Source organism: Enhydra lutris, unplaced genomic scaffold (genome assembly GCF_002288905.1).
Source record: "Enhydra lutris kenyoni isolate GAN:26980312 unplaced genomic scaffold, ASM228890v2 scaffoldscaffold42, whole genome shotgun sequence".
NCBI lineage: Eukaryota > Metazoa > Chordata > Mammalia > Carnivora > Mustelidae > Enhydra > Enhydra lutris.
Window position 1 is genome coordinate 10683187 of NW_019154126.1, and position 18156 is coordinate 10701342.

Here is an 18156-nt window from a genome sequence, read left to right on the forward strand (position 1 = left end):
TTGGGTGTTTCTAAAGAAGCCCCTGCTTTCCCCTTCCTGTTGTGGATTCATTTCTTTTCCTGCACCTTGTTGCGCTCATTTGGAATAAGTTGCCCATTGATCCCCGTCCTTCCAAAAGAACAGATCTGGTTGGAGTGAGGCCTTCATTCTGGTTGAAATGTCTTGGTGTTGGAGCTCCACTGGACTGGGATTCGATGTGGGAGCAACTGTCCTTGACCTTCAGATTCTGTCAGTAAAAGATATCAAAATGCATCCAAGAGAATCTTTTAAAAAATGGTATTTGTGCCTCCCAGCAGCTGACAGAGGGCATAGGAGTTCTCCATCCGTCTTAGGGCTGACATTTTCTAAAATAGGCAGTAAATAATCACTGAATAATTAAGATGGGCTACATTAGAATGCATTTCTGAATATATTTCTCGGGCTGCTATAAATAGACTTCTCTGTGTGCACGCAATTTCCTGTATCTTTATGTATTTGCAAATTTAGTTCTTAATTGTGCCATATACTACTTTCAACTTAGAGTTTTTCCAAGTCCTTTTCGAGGCAGTAATTAGTCTGAAAACATTCCTAGAGTCAGGCAAAGGTATTTATTGCTTTGAAAAGAATTCCTCTGTCTACAAATACAGTGAATGAGAGTCTGAACGCACAGGGACAGAAAATCCAGAGGCAGAGGTAGACACAGGCAAGATGATGAATAGTTGCATGGTGGGGTGGACAGCTGGGAGGGGTGGGGGTGGCAGTGCAGTGCCCCGAGGCGGCTCTATGTCCCACACAATGCCCCACCTGCCTCTGCTGCCCTCACCATGGACAGGAACTCCTGGCTTGGCCACGCCCACCTCCTTCCCAGGGTCAGCACCTGATTTAGAGTTTCCAGCCTTGGTCCCTTCCCAAATATGGAACCACAGGATCAAGACTTCTGCTTCTCCCAGTGTTGTTCCCCCAAGGCGTACAGGAGGCCAGCACTCAGCAACTAAGCCAGTCCTGCCAACTGACTCAGTCCTCAGACTCTCTTCAGCCCAAACAGGAGCAAAATGTCTCCTGAAAGGAGAGGTGATTCTGTAATCGCTCTTTCTGACGCCTTCCTGGTCTCTCAAGTGCTTTTCGTCACCCCTTGGGCACCCACGAGACCACTGATTTCATCGTTCTTTAAATCATTCTTTAAAGTTTTGTGAGCAATGTCTAAGTGCTACACTGCCCAGAAAACCCCGATTTTCTTTTATTTTCCAGGAAAGAATAAAGAACATGGTTAGGAAGAGGTAGGAGTCAGTAAGGCAAATGGAGGTCCTTCTTATGCCTGGTGAGCCCTGAGGTCCTGTCCTTGTTCCCTCACGATATGCATGCGGTTCGCGCCCACGGCCACCACCCTCTTCCTTGTACTCTTCTCCTCCTGCCGCCTGATGCACACACAGACACACAACTCAGACAGACCCACAGATACACACAGACACACATGCATACAGAGACACACACATCTGTGTCCCATTGCTCTGAGCATTCTAAATCCCTTTCAAAGCACAGGGCTTCATGGTCAATGGTAATGGTGCTGTTTGCATGCACAACCTCCCATCTGCCATCGGGGAAACTGCCTGTCAAAGTCTGAATGATTGACCTCAAATCTAGGGCAGAATCAGAGACAACCGAAGAGACTGGGTGGTGTCCTCCACCAGCACATCTGCTAAAGTCACTAGGCTCTGCAGAGGACGTGTCTGTGATAAAGATTTCAGGGCAGTTTGAGTAAGTCTTGCTGTTCTCAGGAACTAATATGTTTATATTGAGGCATGTTTTTAAAAGCTTATTATGGTACCTTTATACTTAAAAGATTCCCAGACCATAAGCTAAATATATATATTTAACTTAAAAAAAATTTTTAAGTCACATTGTTTAATCATGGAATAAAACAGTGCCTTTAAAACTGTCCCTATCTATTCCATAATTACATGCTTTGGATAAGAGTCTGGTTCATAGCCAAAATTCCCAGAGGATGGAGAGCATGAGCTCAGGGACACAGGCAAAAGCTAATGATGATGTAGCTTGCCTTTGTTTTTTCTTGAGAATTCCAAGGTGGTTAACTAATGTTAATGGAGCAATCATTTTCCACATACTATTTCTTTTTTTAATTTTGCTTCTTTCTTTCTTCTCTCCCTCCTTTTCTTCCTCCCTCCCTCCCTTCGTTCCTTCCATCTTTCCTTCCTTCTGTCTTAATAAAACAATCTCCGCTAATGGAGTGTTTGTAGAAAGGCAAGATTCCTTAAAATCCCATCACCTTTTATGACAGAGTGTGTGGAAATAAAAGACTAAATACACCTCTTCTCTTAACACCATACAGCTTGTGTTGGAACTGAATCTTCCCCTACAACTTGCCTGCCCTCCCCACTTGGGATCTCATCTTTTGGCATATAGCCTATTGAATTTGAAGGCAGATGCCCTTCTCAAACAGGGTCAAAAATGATCCAAACTCGGGGCACCTAGGTGGCTCAGTTTGTTGAGCATCTGACTCTTGGTTTCAGCTCAAGTCATGATCTCAGGATCATGAGATCAAGCCCTGCATCGGGCTCCATGCTCAGCACAGTCTGCTTAAGATTCTCTTTCTCCCTCTCCCTCTACCCTTCCGCCCACACTCACTGTCACTCTCTCTCTCTCTCTCTCTCTCTCTCTCAAATAAATAAATAAATCTAAAAAAATGCGCCAAACTCAAAAAACTTAATAGATATGACAAATAGCTGTACCCTGTTTAACTGGGTGTCTTCCCTTGGCATAAGGTCTTCATAGAGCTTATCCAACACATAATAGAGTCACAAGAGCTTTTGCAGAAAAGCTCCATTATGGAGAGAAAAGAGATACGTTGTCTTTCCCTATTTTATCTGCTTTCCTCCAAAATCACAGATGTTGATATTAAATCTGATAGATAGGTTTTCTTACAGCCCCTTTAATCCTAACGTAAACTTGGGAAATGTCCAAAGAAAATGCGTGCGTTTTTGTAAAGTGCCCTCAGAAATAGCAGTCTCTCCAGTGTTGATACAAAGTTGGCCTTCTTGCTTCACCACGCAGAAACTCTTTGGCTCTCTAAGTTTTAAAGAGTTAAGAGAAGAGATGGAATGCCTTGAGAATGTTGGCAGGGCAAGCCAGAGCTCCTTCCCCTTTGCTTCTCGCCCTGGGTGGAATCTCGAAACCACGAGAAGCCAGTGATGACTCGGGGCTAATGCTCTTCCCTCGGTTTGGGGTTGACTTGCCCCCAAAGTCCGCTCTGTGTCTGCGGCAGTCCCCTGACAGGGAGGGATTGTGCGATTGTCTGCAGGGTAAGAGGCTTATTAGTTGTTAGTTAGTTAGTTCCTTGTTAGTTCCCAGAGACAAGGAGAAAACATCTTGATTTAGGAGCTATTTGCTAATCCTTGAGGGAAAACAGTCCCTGCAGATTAGTGAGGGTAGAGGGAAGGTAGGAGGAGAGGAGAGCGGGACAGAGGAAACAGAGTTATTTTGACTGCATTTTTCCCTTGCCTGATTAAATCTTGGCGACATTTGAACTTTGTGTTACTAAAAGAACACAGCCCTGTATGTGGGGCCTGGGACCAGAGGGGTAAAGGCGGGGCCTGGAGCTGGCATGGCTGCAGGGCCGCTGGGCTCAGAAGACCTGCTATGTAGCTGGGACCGTCTGGTGTGGGGCCTGACTTCCCGGGTGCTGAGGACGTGTCGAGGGGGACATCTTCGGGTCCTGCAGCTGATGCTGAAACCATGGTGCATCTCCAGGGCTGTCTACCAGGTGGGACCTGAAGCTCTTCTTACATTTCTTTGCAGCATAAGAAATCAGCCGGTGATGGTGGGGAAGGAGCGTAAGCTGCTGTCACATGTTGAGTACTATGAAGTGTGTTGTAATGGTGGGGGAGGGGCTGACATTAATCGAGCATCATCTTCTAGGTACCGGGCACCGTGAGAGGTGCTTCATAAACGGGATGCAATTCAGTCTTCCAAACAACTGGTAAAATAGGTACTTTTGTCAGCATTTTGAGATGGGGTTATTGAAACTCGGAGAAGGTTTATCATTTGTTCAAAGTCACACTGTTAGTAAATGACAGAGCCCTGTGACAGAGGAAGGTTTTTCTAGCTAAAAAAACAAGGATACCCTTTCCATGGGTTCATGTTCCTCTCACAGAAGAAATGCTATTTTCTCAAAAGCTGTGCATGTGGGTGCGTGTATGTGTGTGTGTGTGTGTCCATGTGGTGAGGGTGGTGACCAGCTGGTAAGGAGCGAGTGGCCATGGGACAGGAGACAAGGAGGGAAAAAACACTGACAAGTTGTACTGAGTCTCTGTCCTCACCTCCTTTTCCTTCGGTGGCTTCCCCAGCAACCTCTGAAGTTAGACATCCACACGCAGCCTCTTTTTCTCATGAGAGAACGTTTTTCTGCAAGAGGGTGGCCCTTCTGAGTCCACTGGCTGGGGGTACAGAGCACTCCACGGCAGGGAAATGAGAGGTCTTCTTTCCCCATCCATCCATCCGGACTGGTGGCATAAAGCCAGGTCCCACTTGCTATGGGCACTTGCCCAGCCGAGACTGAGAAAAAGAATGTGGACCTGACTGGGGGATGTGAAGGCAGAGTAGTAATGGGGAAGTCTCCCCCCTGACTGCTTCTCTAGGGGGAGTCACTAGCTCTTTCTCCATTGACGGTTTTCTCAACCTAGTTTCCCTCATTAAGTCAACTTGAGTGGTTTTGCTATCTTAGTTAGCTGGCTCAACCCACTGCTTGGAACCAAGGACATACAGCTGGCCTTTGTATTTTAGGGCATAATTTGGCAGCATATAATCCCTTAATGAACTGTAATAGCTAAACAGTGTAGGGCCATGTGGTCACCCCTCCCCCTGACCCCACCTCATGGAATGTCTGGACTCACTGAAGGAACGTTTCCTTGGAAGACGCACCCAAGAGCCCTGTGTTGACTTCACAGAGGGACAGAACCCTCCAGGGCTCCCGCTCTTGCTTCTTCATCACCTCGTTGGCAGACGGGGTGAACATGGTTCAAGTGGTTTCTGGGAATGAGATCTTTTTCCAGAATTCTTGTGTTTGAAGGGCACATAGTTGGAGTTGTACTACAAACAGCAAATCTATCTGCAATACATCATAAAAGAAACTTGAGAGCAGTCTACCCAAATTGGACAGCAGTCTGAAAAGTGTGTATGGTATTTCCAAATAATGAGTTGTGAATCTGAAAGAATTCTGGAAAAAGTCTCCCAGATGGGAGATTCAAGTAGTCACGTGGCTGGTTTGTCCATCTGAAGCTTTTCCTGAACTCCTGGTTGGCATTTGGTATGATTCCTTAGTCAGGAAAATTCTCTCTTCTTAGCTGTGGCTGCAATTGCACATGGTTTGGGGGCCCTGACTCCTTACCTCCGTCTCCCACTTTACCTCTTTTTGTCTCCTCTCATGTCTCATCAAGTTAAATAAAGACCAAGACTGTACATCAAGGAAGCAGAGTGGGCTAGCCCCCCACCCAGGGCGCTTTTCCAGGACTTCCCTTAACATTGCGAGTGTCCTAAAGAGAACATTGAATTCTTGGCCACCAGGTCTTGGAAAACAAATTGGCCCTGCTCAGCTCCAGGTCAGATCACCAGCCCTGTGAGAAGCTAGCTAATCGCACCTCGGGCTTATTCACCGCCTGCCTCTGACTGAGCCGGGCTGGTCGGCCCAGGGACAGATGCCTCTAACCCCCACCGCCTTGTCCACAGCCAGCAGGTAATGCCCACACGTACAAACGGAAACTAGTTTGTTTTGAAAGCCAGGATGACAAATCCAGACAGTTCACTGACCCAGGGATCCAGGATGGCCAGTCAGCTGCCTGCAGGACCAAGCTGAGGGGCAGGGAGAAGGTAGGGGAGCCCAAAGCCGAAAGCAGCTGGCCGGAGCAGGGGTGGTCTGAATGAGTTCCAGACATCATATCATCCCCCTTTACCCAGCCCCCACTCATGCTGACAAGCCAGGTTGGTTTAAAAGGACATTTAAAATAAAATACAGCTCATCCTCAAAAGCTCACAGCGTCCTGGGGAAGAGTCGAGAAACCAAATAATTGCGTTTTGACTAATAGAGTCTTCAAGGAAAGAGCAGAGAGAAACTATGCTCAGGGAAGACTTTACCAGAAAATCTTTTATTCTCTAGCCTTTGCTTTCTTCCTTCTAAAACGGGGGTGATGGTTCAAACCCGTGTGCGGTTCTAGTAAGTTCACATTCCCAAGAGTATGCTACGCATACAAAAGCATATACAAATGAGGAGTGCTGTTTTTTTAACATACTGTCCTCTTACTGTTTTTTATCTTGGGAAAAATTCATCAAGAGTGTCTTTATTGGTGTGACAAGGTGACTAATGGTCATTCCTATATATTTTGTTTAGTTAATTGTCTGGGGAAAAGTCTGTGTGTTCTCCTTTATTTACATCTTGCTACCATCCTCATGACTCTCTGACCAGGTGTGGGAGTGTCCTGCACACAGGGGCATCTGGGAGAATCCTGGGCTCCTGTCCCCTTAGAGAGTTTGGGTTGTACCACCTTCCCGGCAGACAACTGTGCTCACAGCCTGCAAGCTCTCTGAACCCCAGTACTTTTGGGATTTTTATGGAGGCTTCTCCCTGATGGCCTGATCGATCATTAAGTCCATTTCCAGCCCCTTTCCCCTTCCTGGAGGATAGACTTGTGGGGCTGAACATTCCAAGCTTCTAATTATGGCTTGGACTTTCTGGTGAGCAGCCCCCATCCAGGAGCCCACCCAGAGTCACCTCATTAGAACAAAAGACACTGCTACCACCCAGGACATTCCAAGGGATTTAGGAGCTCTGTGTCAGGAACCAGGGTCGAAGACCAAATATTAGAACAGAAGATGTTCCCCACGCTCTTATCACTTAGGAAAATTACAAGGGTTTTAATGAGCTCTGCGCCAGGACACAGGCACAGAGACCAATATATATTCTTTTTCTATTTTTTCTGTTGCTGTTTTCATAACAATGGTTTCATGGTTTGCAGTCTGTCTGTAGGCTAGAGAGATAGCTGTCAATCCTGGCGGAACTTTAGATTCATTTAGGATGATTTTAACTGCCCCCCCTCCCCCACCATGCCTAGGCCCGACCCAGAGATTTTGAGTTAATTGATGTGGGGTCTGGGCTTTGGTATGTTTTTAAAGCTATCCAGGTGATTCTAATGTACTAGAGGGTCCTTGAGCAGAAGGAACCCCATAGAGTAAGCAGATGCTTACAAAACCCCAATAGGCAGCAGCAGAATCAGGAGAGCCACTTTAAAATATACACATACATGTATTAATTTCATGAGCCCCACCTTAGACTTAATGATTTAGAATATCCAAGCATAGGGGCTGGCAGTCTGTACATGATCCATTGTATTAGTAGGAACCACTAATGGAAAACAAAAAGCATTGTGTGCCCTCTAAAAAGTGAGAGTTATAAAAGACAAGATCATCATGAGGATGAAATCTGATCAAATTAAGCCCATTGTTCGGCACATACAAAGCACTCAGTAAATGTTAGCTGCTTTTATTATTACAAGAACGAACCTGATCGCGCAAGGTCATGCTGAAGGGGTTAGTCAGCACATAGTTACCCCCTTCTAGAACAGGACTGGACTGCAGGCCCTGGGGGACTTCCCTCATTCCCAGATCCCCACTAAGCTCTGCCTGGAGGTAGCCCTGCTGGGAGTGCCTGGCTCTTCTCCACAGGGACCTCTGCCTTTCGGCAGTGGCTGGCGCTCTGCACTTTCCCACATTACTCTCTCAGACAAGGGTTCATCGTGGAGCCTACAATCGATCCAGAATCTATAGTCCAGGGTGGGGAAGTTTTGAAAGAAAAATAACTTAAAAATTGTGCAAACTTAAGCGTGAATGGAAAATCACAGTTCATTCAAATGTAAAGCAGCAAATACTGTAAGCATCTCGAAATCCAGAGAAATGACATGTCGGTTAATTCACCGCCTGACACATCGCTGTTACCCTTCTTTGTCCTGCATCTTTTGACTGCCTTACTCTTTGATCTCTTCTTTACTGGGCAATCACTCCGTCTTCCTCTTGCACGGCCTAGCAAAATGTGCCCCTTCATTACTGTTACATTAGAAAGGTTTCTTTCAGGCATGCTCGTTGTTGGAAATAGTGTGCAAATTTTTAGAATTGCTGTTAAATTTGGAAAAGTCTTCTGCCAAGCTTTATTTCCATGTGATCTCTTACCCAACATACTTGTTTATAGTAAGAACACAGGTGTGTGCCCTCTGAACAGAGGAATTCTGGGAAAATTCAATTACATTCTATTCCCTTTGATAAGAAAAAAAATTATAGGTGCTTCTGTAATTGCATATGTTGTATATTACATGTACTCTTGACAGGGGGAAAAACGTCCACTTTTGACTAGGCGTTATGAGAAACAAAATCTTTACTTATAATTTTACTGGTCTGATGGTTGGAAGATTTCTCCACAGACTAGCTTCTGGCTCCTGGCATTTTATTTATTTTTTTTTTTTAAAGAAATTTATTTATTTATTTATTTATTTATTTATTTATGAGAGAGAGAGAGCAAGCACAAGCAGGGGGAGGAGCAAAAGGAGAAGGAGAAGCAGACTTCACACTGAGCAGGGTCCCAGGACCCTGAGATCACGACCTGAGCCAAAGGCAGATGTTTAACGGACTGACCCACCCAGGTGCCCCTGGCTCCCAGCATTTTCAACCCTATTTCTCCTATGTGGATGAAGGTCACATACCTCCAGGGCCAGGTGCTGTAACATGGAGTCATAGCTGCATAAGGTCTAGCTTTGGACTCTGGACGACAAGACAAGGTGTTGGCACCTAGGAGTGAGGAAACTGACTGGAATCCCCTTCCACAGTCGTACAGCTCACTTCCATCTTTTCATAACTGTAAGTGACTGTGAACCTCATACATACATTCCACTAATCTCAAACTACGAGTACCTCAACTCAGCTTTACCCTTACGTGAATTCCAAAAATCCCCACAGTCAGTCCGATGCTACCTGATAAAGAGGGGAGGGTTAGCAGAGGGGAAGTCAGTGTGGAGAGAGCCATGTGTCGTAACTGATGACAATTAAAATAGCTTACTGATGCAAATACGAGTATGTGCACATATTGCTAGGAATTGTCTCGGAGACAAGAAGTGAGGAGCCCTGGAGTTTAAGCTTCGTGATAAATGCACCCCTGTACCTTCCCAACTACCTCCCCCAGACCCCGGTTGTGCAGTATGAATTATAGGGGAAAAATAAAATAAATAAGACCAACAACCTGGATTATTGCCATGCCATAAGATTGCTTCTGGCCCCAAAGATGTGGATCACATATGTATAGCATATGTGAGCCTGTTTTAGATTGTGATTTTTTTTTTAAGTTGGATGTCATCGGTTTAAAAAAAATTTTTTTTATCTTTTTATTTTTGGTCTATTTGTAGAAACTGCACCCTTCACAAGAGTTGTCAACTTTGTTTCTGCCTTTTAGTTTCTGATGGTTGCTGAACAAAGCACAAAGGAGGCCACATACCTGGTCCTCCTGATTTTAGGATGGAAGCTTATCAGAGAAAGTAGGAGTGGAAAAATGTCTCGGGGCACATTCCCACCTTCCTCCGAGAAGTGGGTTTCAGATTATCTGTGTTCACCCATCACTGCTGCTTTTGGGAGGAAATATGGACCAGTGCTTCTAGGGACCACCCAGGTGTCTGGAATCAGGGAAGAGTGCTTTTTAAATTATATGTACCAGGGACCTGGGTGGCTCAGTCAGTTAAGTGTCTGCCTTCCCCTTGGGTCATGATCCCGGGGTCCTGAGATCGAGTCCAGCATTAGGCTCTCTGCTCAGCAGGGAGTCTGCTTCCCCTCTCACTCTCCTATGTTCTTTCTGTCACTCAAATAAATAAATAAAAATCTTTTTTAAAATTATTGAATTAAATGTAGCAGTTTCCATCCCAAGTATCTACCATTAGCTCTTTGTGGCCCAGAACCAGGCCCGCAATGACCTGGATACACACACACACACACCCGCCAGCTAACCCACGAGTGGGCCCTACCATCCTGGGATGGGGTTCGTTGTCAGAGAGAAAGGTTTGTGTGTTTTCTTCCTAATAGAAAAACGTGTTTCTGAAACTGAGAGGTTCTAGAAGTTGAACTATTTTGAAAGTGCAACGTTGTCAGCTGCCCGCATGATGAGTTACAGTGAGGTCGGTGCTGCGTTCTCCTAAAGACACGCAAGTCCTCTCAAATGAGATTGGGTTTTCAATGATTCATCCAGGGGCGCCTGGGTGGCTCAGTGGGTTAAAGCCTCTGCCTTCGGCTCAGGTCAGGATCCCAGGGTCCTGGGATCGAGCCCCGCATCGGACTCTCTGCTCAGCGGGGAGCCTGCTTCCTCCTCTCTCTCTGCCTGCCTCTCTGCCTACTTGTGATTTCTGTTTGTCAAATAAATAAATAAATAAATAAATCTTAAAAAAAAAAACAAAACAAAAAACTTCAATGATTCATCCATATCTTCTGAAACAACGAACACAACCAATCTGGGACCAGTGGGTTTGCCATGATTCCAGCAAACGTTTCCACATGTGGAAAGTTGGGCTTTGATTCTCAATTTGCTATTTTTGCTGTTCCCCTTTCATCATTGTGTTATGGCAATGTATGTTTTCAAAGGGCTGTGCCCTTTGTATTATTTAATGCCTACATATGGTGTGGGGCTTAGCCTTTTCTCCAGTGATCTATACCATGTGTTACGGGTAAAGGAGGGGAAAAAAGGAAGGCTTGCACCAAAAAGAACAATTAGCTAATTTATCATATGTCTTTCTAAGTTTTGTCAAGTCCGCACATTTGTGTGTTTTAACCTTTTCTGCCACTCATTGGCTGGTGCCTGTCAGTAAAAAATGATGTGTTTGCATTTCCACCAGTGCTAGAATGTCACACACCCTGTCGTCTGCAACAGTATGTTCTTAAACTGACACGGAAGCACGTCCCTGCAATCAGACCGGGAGCAAAACTCCCATTCTTGGCTTTTCTAATTCTTTGATGTGGACAGGATTTGCAAACAATGTAAGAACTCGATTTTTACTTTGTTCGTAAAATATTTTTTGAGTCTGACATGGAGTCTGTTTTCATCCTCCTGGAAGACATTTTCCTTGGTTCCAGTAAGAAAGTAATACTTTGGAGGTTTAAAAAGCCGTCAGTTACTACTTCAACCATCTCTCTCTTTGAGTCAGCCCCTCCCAACCCATGCTAATCTACTTTCAAAGCACTGTGCAAATCAACTCAGAATTTTAGCTTTGGACCAATATCAGATGACCTTTGGACATCGAGAACTTCTAAATTCTACTTAGGTGGGGCCTGCGGATTGTAATCCCATTAGAAGGGGAGTGGCCAGTTTTTCACTTAAATTGTACGTTTCAGCGTCTCTGGGTTAGGGCTGTTGGAATGCATGGGGGCCCTAGTTTCTCTGCCATTGCCATGCAAATATGATATTTAACTAAATGGTGATTTTTTTGCCTAACATCCTCAAAATGTTCTATTCTTCACAAGCTGGTATCTTTCCAAAATCCCACCATTTGAGAGAGAATTTTTCACACTTCTTAACTTCAAGAAAACTACACAGGCATATCTTTTTTATAGTTTACCCCGTCCTTTCAAATGCTTTCCCTTCTTTTAGATTCTCCATACCACTGGGAGGTGTTATAAGTAAAGGGCATCACATCGAAGCTCAGGGAAGCTTGTGGCTGGCCTCCTGTGGAGAAGGACCTTGGATCTAGACATTTGCTCTGGGGCAGTGCCCAACTATGCATATTCAAGTTGATTCTGCATAGCCCTTTCAACAGTCATTTGGAAAACGACGATTAGCAGCAGCTGCTGGGGCCAAGTATTCTAAATTACATTTCTAGCTTTTATACAGTGAATCTGGGTATGGCTGATGTCTACCTCGGCTTCTCCACTAATTAAATGCAGATTCACTCTTTCATTCCTGTGTTTGTCCATCCATCTAACAAATTAGGAGCAAACACCTACTATGTGCTAGGCATTGGCTATGTTCTGGAGATGGGATGATGAACAAAACCAAACATGATTCCATATTCTTATAGAGGTTATATGCCAGTGGTAGCGATCTGACAATCATTCATTCACTCAATAGCCCTAGTATAATAATTATACAAACTCAGGTGAAATTATACTTGTGTATACTTGGAGATATATAAATACTTGAGGAAAGTATACTTGTCCTCAAGGCTTTGAGGACAAGGTACCTGGTGGTCTAAGAAGGTACAATAGGGGAACTTGCCTTGTCTTAGATATTCAGGGAAGTATTCCTGAAGAGGCGATACATGAGCAGAGATCTTAAAGCCAAGTGGGGTGAACAAGGCAAAGGGGTAGGAGGGAGAAGGGCAGGAGTAACACTAGGTACTGACCCAAAGTTGCTGCAGTAGACAGAGCAAGAATACTGAATTTCTTAGGCCCATCAATCACACGCCCTTTAATAAATACAATGTGTTTTATGTTATTTACAATAATGGTGACCAAACTGCTTGACCAGAGTGATCATTGAACGCTCTTCACTTAGCCTTGTCCTAACCCACTGCAGGACCTTCTGAAAACCAGCTGGGCTATTTGGGAAGCCCCACCAACCATCCTTAGCTGGAAGTGTTCTTCTTTCTCAAGGGTATGAGCTCATCCCCACACCAGATGGGTTCCCAATAAATGTTGATTGTGCAATCTGATTATTTTCATGTCACGCTGACTCCCTTTGGAAGATGGAAAGAGTGTACTTGGTTGGTCCTTATCATCTTTCTAAGTGAGAGGAGAATTTCCCAATAGGGCTGCACACCCTGCAGATTGAGAGAAAACATGCACTTTAGAACTATATGGCCATTCTGCCATAAGCTCCACCAATAGTAACTTTTTAGCTGTGGACATTTGATTCACTTTTATCATAGGGCACATCAAGTAAAGTAACTTGAGCTTCTGCAGCAGGTACCTTGGAAATCAAAGTGACTTGACACAGGAGAAATTTAGTTCTCACTCCTTGTAAGTCCAAAAGTGTTCTGGTTGGTATACAGCCTTCCGCGGGATCACTTAGGGTAATCTCAGGACTTTGTCCTCCTCTAGGGGCCCAGAGACCTATTCATTTACCAAAAGAAGGGGGAGAAGGGAAGTAAGTACCCATCAGACTTTTTTAGGTGTCAGACAGACCTAGCAGTGGTGGTCTTCCCTTCTATTCACATCCCATTGGCCTGAACAGTCACATGACCACCCCCAACAGGGACGCTGGGAAGAGCAGGTGTGTGGGCAGCTGGCCTGCCTATCACAAAGGGTCAGCTTAGCCTGAGGTAATGGCATGTCCCCTGGAGTGTGAATTAGGTGTAAGTCCCAATTTTTAGGCCAAACCTCCTATATAAAATGGAAATTAAAACTGTGGGATGAGACATTACATGTAAAATACTTAGACCATGCCTCATAAATAGTAAGGGCTCAATAAATACTAAACCATTATTATCAATGTATTTATTTGCTACAAAATAAAAGCAAGTTTGCAGATATTCAATTGTGTTGTATCATCTCATCCTAGAAGTGAGTGGGGATACAAAACAATATTTCTTAATTTCTCAAAGAAAGAAAAAAAATCCTCAATTTCCAAAATGTGTATGGGGTTATGATTCATGAGCTTCCTGTCAAGTTTCCAGGGGAAATTTAAGGAAGTCTTTTGATGGACAGTTCTGTCAGAAAATAAACAAGCAGTGACCCAAGCTTATAAGCAGGCAAATTGATGTTTTAGGTAGCAGATGCCACTGGGGACACAGAGCTGAATGAAAGTCGTAGGGTAGTGGTTCCTAGGAATCTGAAGGGCCCTCTGTTCTCTCCTCCCTTGAGGAGCCAGATCGAGCTCAGAGCTCGGGGGCTGTGTCTCCCACACCATGCGGCTTTGTTTGTGTTTCCCTAAAGGAGCATGTTGTTTGCGATTTCCCTGTTCTGGGGAAGCCGCTGTGGCTTTTCCACAGCGTCTACGGGTCTGGGCCAAATAACCTGCCGTTTGTTTTCTCTCTTGGCCAGGAGCTCAGGGCACCCCCAAGCATTTTCTAAGCAAGAGGAAGTGCTTGTTGATATTCTGCCCTGGGGGTGGAGGGGGCGCAAATTGCTGCTGACACCTCTTCTGAGGGCTCTGATCCAGGCATGGCAGCAGACAGGGCCTGAAATGCCAGCTCTCAGTGTGCTCGGGGTCGGAATCAGGGACGAGGATGTGGTTGGTGTGGCCTCCTTTTAGCAACCGATGTTATATTTAGTTTGCCTCCCACGCCCAGTGAAGCCTTAGGTAAACCCTTGGAAAGAATTGGCTCAGCCGTTGCCACACGACCTGGCCTTCCGCTAAAAGCTCTCTGCAGGACATTCAGAGCACATCACCTGATGATATCAGATCTTAAAAGAAAAAAAAATTCGCAGCTTCTGAATCCGAATAGACATTATCAGATAATCATGGCAGGGAGGGAGTTGTTGAAAGGGGATTCTGAGAATTCCAGCCAAAGCTGTCTAATAATAGTCCCATATTTAATCCACTTTATAGAATAAAATACTTGGAGTGCTGGGGAATCTTGTTAGGGTAGTCTAGAGTAAGCCTTTCGGGTCTGTCAAGGCTACATTGCAACCACCCAAGGGAACTACTTGTCTAGACTGGTTATAACTATAAAAATTAAAATAAATTAAAGGTGTTTCTTTGGTTCCAAGTCCTTAACATGTACAGTAATTCTCCCAAGTATCCTCCGAGGTAGCTACTATGATTACCACAGTTTACTGGGAAGAAATGGAGGTTGGGTCACCCAGCCCAAGGTCACCTCGCTCCTAAGAAACAATCTCAGGCCAGATTTGCATCAGCTTTTCATCACTGGGTTTAGTAATTGTAGAAAATACCAATGAATATAGTGCAGTGTCAACCGTGTACCAGCAGAAGGACCTTCCTGGCACTCACCCTGTTCTCGTACCTCGGTCATGACGAGTTTCCGGTCAATGTGACAGCAGTGTATCCTTAAGAAACGGTCTTTGGGTTGCCTTTCTCTCTCTTCTGGAACTACCTGTCTGCACTTTCTTTGTTGTCTTAGGGATTAAAGGGTAAAAATTAGAGCTCTTTCCCCCAAAAAATCCCTGTGAAATACCCAACTTCTGCCTGTAAGCCTAGATTCTATTGCCTTTGTCTCAGTTAGAGCTTCTTTTTTTCTTTCTTTCTTTTATTTTATTTTATTTTATTTTATTTTATTTTATTTTATTTTATTTATTTCAGAGAGAGAGAGATTGAGCACTTGAGCATGTGGCAGGGGTGGGGGGTGGTGCAGAGCGGAAAAGAAGACTCTCCACTGAGCAGGGAGCCCAGTGCAGGGCTTGATCCCAGGACTCTGGGATTATGACCTCAGACAAAGGCAGACGCTTAACCAACTGAGCCACCCAGGTGCCCCTAGAGGTTCTTGATGATAATAGCTGACATGAATTTATATGAGCACTTTTTACATATATATTGAATTCTCAAGGCAACCAAATGAGGGAGGTACCATTATTGCCCAATGTATGCACAAGGAAGGTTTAAGTCAATCACTCAAGATCAAACAGCTGGTGAGTTGTAGGGCCAAGATTCAAACCCAGTCAGTTTGAGTTCAGCATTCAGGGTTTGAAGCACTCTGCGGTGTGGCCTATGCGGGAATCTGCAGCTTGTAAAGCTCTTGGCAGGGAGTCCTCAAATTATCTCCTTCCTCCTCCTGTTTTAGTTGCCTACTTACCATTCCTATGGTCACATGAATCACAAATGCAAATGTCCCCGCCTTGTATCATTGTTGTTTTAATCAATCAAGTATTTCTTGATTGAGGCAGGGGGGCACAGGAGTGGTACCAGAAGGGAACACTAGAGCTCTAGGGCTAAATCCCAGTTTCAGCACCTGCTAGTTGTATGACCATTATCTTGTTAATGAACTTCAGTTCCCTCCACTGTAAAATGAACATAAATGAGACCCCAAAATGTTGTTGTCCTGAGTGAGATATTGCATTGCAAAGCTCTTGGCATGGTTCTGGGAGACAGTAGACATTCAACAAAAAAAAAAGGAAAAAAAAGGTAGCTGCTGTGTTGACATTACTGTTTTACCTTTCAGTCAGCCAACGTTTATGGAGTTCCATACCAGTCAGTGTGCTGATAGCTGAGGGAGAGACACAAAAGAAGACGGCAAGATATTTGCTGCAATTTTCAAAGCAGCTGGGGAAATCAGTCAGGCAAGTGGGAAAGAGGTAATGGCATGCCTGGCAGGAGTCGAAGGAGGCCATGAGAAGGTCAGACGACAAACCCTGCTGGATTTCAGGGGTGCGCAGGGCAGAATTCAAGATGAAGAAGAGAAAGGATTTATCCAGGCTATGGTTCAGAGGAGGGTTTCTAAATAGGAGAACAGTTCAAGCAAAGGGGAAGAAGCGTACAACATATCCACGTTACCATATATGATCAACCTCCTAAGTGGCTGACAGTAGGGGTGGGGGCTGGGAGGGGGGCAAAGAGATATAAGGACACAAATCGGAATGAGTAGAATGAGGAACTGAAGGCAGAAAAAAGCTTATTATTTGCTCAACCCCCTGAATTACTATTGCAGCCAGAAATAACACAAGGATTCCCAGTTCCCAGCCAGATTCTCCATAGGAGACACTGTTCCTTCCTAGCAAAGGAGGGTTTACACTATCTCCATTTTCTCTGGACTCTGCTTGTGACAAAGTACAAACCAAAAAGAAGTGGTGAGATCCATAAACACCCACAGTTAGACAGTATAGCCTGTCAGCGTTACCTGCCTGTTTAATCTTTCAGCTTCAAGACAGACTTGCCTTCGCGCACACACATCTGTGCGGAGTCAGAGCCATCCGCTAGAGAGGGCTGGTCTTGTCATTTGTAAACTGTTTGGGTTACCCTCTGGTTCAGGGTCTGCTGACTCTTTTCACAGCTTTCCAAGCCAGTGATTTAACAAGAATGTTCTGGATAAGCAGACACTCAGTTCTTAGGCCTGGAGGAAGTGCCTAGTGTGGAGGCGGGAGGGAGAATCAGAAACGAATGTGGAGCTCGTGGTGAATCTCAGTTTTCAAAAATGCTCAAAATCTCCTGCTTTCTGACTCTCCCAGGCGTTTGCTGAGGGCCAAGACTTGGGAGTAGTTCATTTGCTTTGTTTTCTCATCCGGCTTTGTGCTATTCTCCAGATTGCTGCTCAGAAGTTCACGTCAATTCATTCGCATCTTCAAACTCACTGCCAGATCAAGTCACAGTTTTCTGTGCCACTGGGAAAAATACATAGCCGTACACTCACAATTATTTTCTTTTTCCTAGCTGGTGATTTTATTTTTTTTCCAGTTGTGTTGAGATATAATTGGCATAAGTACTATGTAAGTGCAAGGTGTATGGCACCATGATTTGACTTACATATATTGTCAGATGATTCCTACAATAAGGTTGGTTTATGTCTGTCATCCCATATAAAAAGAGAGAGAGAGAGAGAAAGGAGGGAGCGAGGGAGGGAGGAGGAAGGAAAGAAAGAAAGTTTTTTTTTTTTCCCCTTGATGAGAACTCTTGGGATTTATTCTCTTTACGACTTTTCTATATGCTGGACAGCAATATTAGCCATAGTCATCAGGTCGTGCACGAAATCCCCAGGACTCTTATCTTACCATTGGAAGTTTGTACCTTTTGACCTCCTACCTCCAGTTCCCCTGTCTCCTACCCTCTGTCTCTGACAACCACAAGTCTGATCTCTTCTGCTATGAGTTTGCTTTTTGTTTTGTTTTATTTTGTTTTTAGATTCTACTATTAAATAAGATCATACAGTATTTGTCTTTCTCTGTCTGACTTATGTCACTTAGCATGGTGCTCTCAGCATCCATCCATGCTGTCAAAAAAGGCAAGATTTCCTCCTTTTTATGGTTGAATAATATTCCATTGTGTATATATACTACAAACTCCTTATTCATTTATCCATTGATGACAATCTGGTTATTTCCATGCCGTGGCTATTGTAAATAATGCTGCAAGGAGGGGCGCCTGGGTGACTCAGTCGGTTGAGTGTCTGACTCTTGATTTTTGGTTCAGGTCATGATCTTGGTGTCATGAGATTGAACCCTGTGTCAGGCTCTGTGCTGAGTGGGAGTCTGCTTCTCTTCCCCCAC

General features: G+C 44.6%; 1 protein-coding gene across 2 annotated transcripts in view; it reads left to right on the top strand.

The window, feature by feature from the left end:
- LOC111155500 (FERM domain containing 4A) overlaps positions 1-18156 on the top strand; it is a 307805-nt gene that overhangs the window by 25361 nt on the left and 264288 nt on the right. The window contains exon 1 of one of the 2 annotated variants that reach the window (XM_022515664.1): positions 3599-3757. The exons of the other annotated variant lie outside the window; for it this stretch is intronic. Within the exon in view, the coding sequence (XP_022371372.1) occupies positions 3599-3757 (159 nt within the window). Of the gene's footprint in view, positions 1-3598; positions 3758-18156 lie in introns of those variants that run through there. 2 annotated transcript variants of the gene reach the window in all.